The following is a 7,500-nucleotide window of genomic DNA, read 5'->3' as shown; positions in this document are numbered from 1 at the left end:
GATGAACAGTTGCGGAGCAATGTAACAGAGAAGAAAGTGTAGCACTTGGGTCACTGTGACCGTAATAATTATGCTACTGGACCAGTTCTAGGTTCGTTGAGTGGTGTATATTATAGAGAAGAGACATGAGACATGAACGAAGTCTGCAGTTTACTGAACAAGAATTAAATTAAATAGGTCAGTTGATAGGGTAGATAGAATTCAATAATATCAATATAAATGGTTCAATGAATATAAGCTTATCAATGAATATATCAATAAATATTTACAGTACAAGATGTAGGTCAATAAATAGATCAATAAATAATTACAGTACAAGATGTAGGTCAATAAATATTTACAGTACGAGATGTGTAATAAATACTTTTAAATCCTTTAAGTTTAATCTTTTCTTGTTTAAATAAGTTTAAATGGGTTTAAATATGGGTTTATTCTGGTTAGTTTTTCTTTTTAGACCGGTCTTTTCAATTCTAAATAGCTTTTTAGAACAGTTGCTTTAGCTATTTCTGAGCTATTTGTTTATATTTATTTCTAGTTTTCTTTCGAGTTATAACTCTTCTTTCTTTAGGGTAACAGGTAAGTATTTTTAGTGTCCTTAAGTTATTGTGATTGTTTCACTTTACAGAATCTAACTCTTTCTTTACAGGTATAATGGAAATATTTAAAATGTTTCTTTTGTTTGTGCAATCGCTTCACTTTTCAGTCTCACTTTAACAGGAAAACATAAAAGAAAACCAATTAACCAATAGATAGATATATAGATACTTTATTAATCCCCAGGGGAAATTCAAGGTCTCAGCAGCATAAAGACAACACAAACACATTCTTTAACAGCAGAAAGAGTAATTAAAGTATATAATATAAAAACACAACTAAGCAATAAGGACAGTAGAAGATAAATAATATGCTAAATATACTAAAATACAAATTATACTAACTAACACTTAATCTAAATCAATTCTAAAAACAGTATCCACATAGTGGTGATTAATCAATCAGAGGCGCTTGCAATGACTGAGGCAGGGACTGAGCCTGTGATTCTCTGTGCATAGTAAGGTAAGGTAAGGTGCTCTGTGTGAATGAGTGTCATGGTGACAGTGCAATGGTGATAGTGGTCATGGTGATGATAGTGGTCACCATGATCGTGGTCATGGTGATAGTGCAAATGAGTAAGTCCAACAGTGCAACAATGCAGAAATAAAGTAAAATCTATATATTTAACTATTTAAGAAAAGGTATAAGTGTGGCCACAGTTCGGCTGTGGCATGGAGGGAGGGGTTATGCATATTTGCTAATGTGCTAATATAGCACGCAAACAGTGAGGCAGAAGACAGTGGTAAAAGTGGCTAGTGGACAGACAGTATCCAAACATGGAGGGGGTGAAGAGGCAGACAGACTATGCAGAGAAGTCTATCTCTCCTCTTCCCTTAAGTGAAGCATTGAACAGTTCAATGGCCCTGGGGACATATGACTTCCTCAGTCTGTCTGTTGTGCAAGGCAGTAAGCGAAGTATCCAGCTAATCAGGCTCTTCTGCTTAACAATAGTGCTGTGGAGTGGGTGACACTCATTGTCCAAGATGTTGTTGATCAGTTTGTTCAGGGTCCTTTTGTCAGATAGTGAAGTGATGCACTCCCACTACAGAGCCAGCTTTCCTTACCAGCCTGTCAATTCGCCCCGCATCCTTCTTCTTTGTGCTTCCTCCCCAACATACTACTGCATAGAAGAGGACGCTGGCAACAACAGACTGGTAGAACATCCTGAGGAGCTTGCTGCACACATTGAAGGACCGCAGCCTCCTCAGGAAGTACAGCCTGCTCTGCCCTTTCTTGTAGAGTGCATCAGTGTTGGCTGACCAGTCCAGTTTATTGTCCAGGTGGAGACCCAGATACTTGTAGGTGCTAACCACCTCCACATTGACCCCATCAATGTGGACTGGTAGCAGAGTGGGCTTAGACCTGCGGAAATCCACCACCATCTCCTTGGTCTTTGAAGTGTTGAGTTGAAGGTGATTGAGTTTGCACCATTGCACAAAGTCCTCCACCAGGCTCCTGTACTCCTCCTGCCCGTTCCTGATACACCCCACAATTGCAGTATCATCAGAAAACTTCTGCATGTGGCATGTTGGATTCACGATCGTTTTGCGTTGTGTTTTAGTTCTGATGTCTGTATTGAAGATGGTCAATAAAGCTTGACGGCTGGATCAGGATCGGTGATCAAAAGAATTTATTGTAGATGGTACAACACTCACTAACCGAGCACAGGTCTCAAACAGTAAAACTGCACAGAGTCTAACAGGTGTGGTAGTTAGTAGAAGCGGGCTGCTGTTGAGCGTCTTGGCATAAGATGCTCCCCGAGTCACTTCCTCGATCCGTCTCCAAGTCCAAACCTGACACAAAGCCTGTTATACTAAAACATATGCACGTAAATCATGCCAACGTGGAAGGTACCAGCCATAGCTCAAAAATAATAGGAAGATGGAAAAGTACTACCCCTGAAAACAGAATAACAAGCTTGTCTCCCAATCTGAGGGGTTGGATGGTGTTAAAAGCACTTGAGAAATAAAAGAACATGATTCTCACAGCACTTTTCCCCTTGTCTAGGTGGGAATGTGTCCTGTGTAGAAGATAAGTGATGGCATCGTCCACGCCCACTTTCTCCTGGTATACAAACTGTAAGGGGTCTAGTGCATGGCTTACCTGGGGTCTGAGCATACCTAAGACCAATCGCTCCATTGTCTTCATCACATGTGATGTAAGAGCGACAGGTCTGTAGTCATTAAGCTCACTAGGGTGTGGCTTCTTAGGGACAGGGCTAAGACATGATGTCTTCCACAGTGTTGGAACTTGACCAAGGCGTAGGCTCAAATTGAAGATGTGTTTCAGTGGCTCCCCCAGTTCAGCAGCACAGGCCTTGAGTAGCCTTGGACACAGTCTGTCAGGCCCCGCTGCTTTATTGCTGCGCAATTTCTTTAGTTGGACTGTCACTTGATCTGTTGTAATGGTGAGGGGTGTAAGGGGAGGGGTGCATCTGGGATCTGTGTGTCTGATGGCTGTTGACTGAGGTCGTTGTCACCTCATTGTTCGTGATCGCCATGTGGGTGAGGGGTGCAATATCCAGTGATGGTGGGGGTACGATAGCCTGTGATGATGGAGGTGAGTGTTGCACTGGTATTGAGGGGATGTGGGGCTGGGGGATGGTGGACAGACCACCGTCATTGGAGCTGGAGCAGGGCAGTCAAACCTGTTGTAGAAGTGGTTCAACTGGTTCGCCCTGTCCAGGCCCCCCTCCACAGAGCTGCTGTTCTTCTTCAGGCCAGTGATAACCTTCATGCAGTCCCATGTCTCCTTCAAGTTGTTTTCCTGCAACTTCTGTTCCACCTTCCTTCTGTAGTCCTCCTTAGCTTCCTTCAGCTTGAATTTGAGTTCCTCTAGCACGCGCCTCAGCTCTGCCATGTCCCCCTCTCTGAACGCCATCTTTTTCCTGTTAAGAAGGGTCTTGACATTGCTGGTTATCCAAGGCTTGTTGTTGGGAAAGCAGCGTACAGTTCTGGTGGGAACAACAATGTCAGGTAGTCAGAAGAAGTTCAGGTAGTCAGTTGTGCATTGTGTGACCTCCTCTTAAGTCCTCTCCATTCTGTCACACTCCAGTCAGTGCACTCGAAGCAGTCTCTCACATTCATACATTCACAATTCACATTCATACATTCACCCATTCACAAGTTTCCCTATTCAATATCTTATGGAGTTACATTTGTTTCTCTTTTATGAGCGAGCAATAGCACAATTTGAGCGCAGAAAAATATTTTGAGCGAGCACACAAATTATATTTTGAGGAAAAATGAAACTCGAGCACAAAAAAAACTTTTAGTTGAGCAAACAGGAATCATGTTGTGCTCCACAAATGTCTTTGCCTGTTTGCTAATATCAATATGTATGTGCAACATCAGCCCCCTTTCTTGCAGTTTCACTGTACGTGCTCACATAAACTGTTCCTCCGCTAGCTCAGGAGATCTCTGTCGCGCTCACTCAACTTCGTCTGTGTGCTCGCTCAAAACTGTCGACAACGTTACGTTTGTTACAATTCATCAACCAATCAGAAAATGTAGGGGCTGAAGTCCAATTCTCATTGGCTGCTGAAGTCCACAACGCCTAGCGTCATTTACTAGTGTCAGTGGGAATCGGGAAAGGTTATTAATGCTGGTCTTAGTTTCAACACATAAAGTTAAGTAGACATTGTAACCGTGTTGTAAATCCAACAATACCCATATGATAAATACTTACCAAAGATGTATTTTCATGTGGCGTTCTCCAATGTTCCTTCTTTCCCGATACATACAGTCGGTTAAGACGTTCAGAAAGGTTACCGCCCCCCATGAGGGGGAAAGCATGCTAACATCACACAATGGAAGTCAATGGGCGAACTCACTAGCATTCAGACTTTATACATTCGTTTTACATTCAGGTGGAGTTCTGCTTGTTTCTGAACACAATAATTTAAAGGAATTGACGACAAATTTCTCTGGAAGCTATATACAATGGTAGCATCATTAGGTTGCTAACTGGCTAATCGTCAGTGTAACATAGGTAGCATCATTAGGTTGCTAACTGTATCGTCAGTGTAACATAACCAACTGGTACACATTACTTGTTAAAACTATAGAGTGGTGAAGTCCCGCCCCTTCTACTTCCGGTCCATGGGACCTATCTTTCAAAAAATGATGAACGGGAGTTAATGGAGAGATAACAATTATTTTTTGGTCCAGTTTGAATTGTGCCACAAATTTCACATATGATGTGTTTGAATTTAAAAGATAATTTTTCACGTCAAGAAAGTACTGTTGTTCGATAGACTTCAAAAGTTATGTTGGTTTTGTACGAATCCACTCAGTGGACTACATCTCTCGTCTCGAACGATGTACGTCACCAACGTAATGAAACGATCAGAGCTGTTATGCAGTTAACGGTTGCATCTTGCTGCCTGCTATGTCACTTAACAGTATGTAATGTACAGTCTATGGACGAATACAACTTACCTGATGTGTTTAATCCTCTGACTCATGGTATTTTCTTCGGCAAGGAAAGCCCAATTAAGACCTGTTGCTGGTATGCTTGTACAATCTAGTGTGGCTGTGAATGAGCTAACGTCACTAGCGCGACTGATGGGTTTGTAGTCGTTGGAATTACGATCTTTCACAATGTTGTAATTCAATAGTTACGAAACAAACTGCAAATGTCTTTACAAGAAAAATTGTCTTTAAAATTGACAAACATCATATGGGTAATTCAAGGCACAAGTCAACCAGGACCAGAAAATAATTTATTTTTCGCCATAGACTGCCGTTCAATTTTTTTTGAAAGATAGGTCCCATGAAGGCAAACGGAAGGGGCGGGACTTCACCACTCTATTCCCACAGACATTGTAGGGAATGTGCATTCATGTGAGAATAAATTAAGATGCAACTTATGAGTATGTGGTGTTGCGACAAAAGGCTTAGCTTGCTAAACCGAGCTACACAGTCTGGCCATTGAAAGCAGTTCTACAATGAGTACACTCGAGACAGTTCTGGCCGTTTAACTGGAATTAGAAAAATGAGGGAACTTAATGTTACCCTTAACCTCGTTGACACACAGATAACTCTCAGTTCAAAACGTGTTTGTGCCGTTTATTGATGTTTGCTAAAAGATTTAATATTTTTATAGGTGTTTTCTGTACTCAAGCCAGTGCACCTCCATTAGATTACATGCAATTGAAACTAATATTTTCCCCCTTGGGGGCGTTTCAGCCACGGTAACGACTGACACTAGTAAATGACGCTAAGCGTTGTGGACTTCAGCAGCCAATGAGAATTGGACTTCAGCCCCTGAATTTTCTGATTGGTTGATGAATTGTGGAACAAACGTAACGTTGTTGACAATTTTGAGCGAGCACACAGACGAAGTTGAGCGCGACAGAGATCTCCTGAGCTAGCGGAGGAACAGTTTATGTGAGCAACACTTTAAATAATTTCAGTTCAGAGGATCCGTCCAATTTGATTTGTTCAAAAGTTCAGTCAATATCCAATGTGATTCAAAGAATAGCTCAGTTCAATTTGTTCAGGTCAAACTGTTTCCGAATGCGGTGTTTCAGTCCTTGCAGGTTGGATTTCCTTGGGTAGGCTCGCCATCTAGTGTCCACTTGAAATATCTCTCAGTTACGTCTCACGTACCCCCTGGAGTGCCTTCACGTACCCCCAGGGGTACGTGTACCCCCATTTGAGAACCACTGCTTTAGACTATCGGCATTGAGACTATCAGCCTTTGGTGGCCTTATCAGCCTTAACCTACCAAATCAGATTGCCAAGGCTAGAGATGAGACTCAAACTCAAACCTGAGCTCTCTCTTCTCTCTCTCTCTCTCTCTCTCTCTCTTTCTTTCTTTCTTTCTTTCTTTCTTTCTTTCTTTCTTAATTTCTCTCTCTCTCTCTCCCTCTCTCTCTCTTTCTCTCTCTCTCTTTCTTTCTTTCTTAATTTCTTTCTTAATTTCTCTCTCTCTCTCCCTCTCTCTCTCTCCCTCTCTCTCTCTTTCTCTCTCTTTCTTTCTTTCTTTCTTTCTTTCTCTCTCTCTCTCTCCTCTCTTTCTCTCTCTCTCTTTCTCTCTCTCTCCTCTCTCTCTCTCTCTCTCCCCCTCCACCCCAGTAGGTGGCGCTGGAGAGGAGGGGAAGCGGGTGACTCGCTCTGGAATGGTCTCTGGCTCCTGGCAGCACCGGCTGAAGCTGCAGCTCTTCCTCAAGGCCTCCAAAGCCTTCTACGTGCTGGCCGACGCCGCTAACAACCTGCTCAAATACGGACGAGCGCTCCGCTACATAAAACTCGCCCTGCAGTGCCATGGTGAGCACACACACACACACACACACACACACACACACACACACACACACACACACACACTCCTCCAAAACGTTCTACTTAGCAATGAAAATAAGGGTGGTGGACTGGGCCAGCCAATCACGTTAAGGGATGTAGAACTGGGCAAGAGAAAATAGCCAATCAGCTTAAGGGATAGTGCATTGATGCAGAAGCTTTTGGGTTTCTGCAGTGAAGAAGTGTGTGTGTGTGTGTGTATGCGCGACTTTGCATGTGTGCGTGAGGACGCGTATTGCTCAATCAGCAGCTGTAGTGTCCGTATTTGTGTGAAGACGTACATATCTAATTTGTGCGTGTGTGTGTGTGTACAGATGCGTACTGCTCCATCAGCAGTGGTCTATCTCCGCGGGTGTTGCTGTTCCACAGTCAGTGCCTGTGTCTGTGTGGGGACGTGCAGCTCATGTTGGCCCAGAACGCCTCTAACCGGGCCGCCTACCTGGAGGAGTATCAGTACCAGACTCAGGACCATCAGGAACTCCTCCACTGCCTGCACCGCGAGAGCAGCTGCCAAGGTGCACACACACACACACACACACACACACACACACACACACACCTTAACTTACCTGTCTGACATAGGACTTCTCTCTGGTAGGTG

At 43.2% G+C, this 7,500-nt stretch overlaps 1 protein-coding gene across 3 annotated transcripts in view; it reads left to right on the top strand.

Moving 5' to 3' along the window:
• Positions 1-7,500, top strand: part of edrf1 (erythroid differentiation regulatory factor 1) — a 34,872-nt gene that overhangs the window by 23,406 nt on the left and 3,966 nt on the right. For 2 of the 3 annotated variants that reach the window (XM_042065465.1, XM_042065463.1), the window contains exons 17-18: positions 6,675-6,866; positions 7,214-7,414. In XM_042065465.1, the coding sequence (XP_041921399.1) occupies positions 6,675-6,866; positions 7,214-7,414 (393 nt within the window). The remainder of the gene's footprint in view (positions 1-6,674; positions 6,867-7,213; positions 7,415-7,500) is intronic. The other variant, XM_042065464.1, reaches the window with a different exon arrangement.

Source organism: Alosa sapidissima, chromosome 16 (genome assembly GCF_018492685.1).
Source record: "Alosa sapidissima isolate fAloSap1 chromosome 16, fAloSap1.pri, whole genome shotgun sequence".
Classification (NCBI taxonomy): Eukaryota; Metazoa; Chordata; class Actinopteri; order Clupeiformes; family Clupeidae; genus Alosa; species Alosa sapidissima.
Note: the sequence above shows the minus strand (reverse complement) of the source record. Positions and strands in the feature narration are given on the sequence as shown.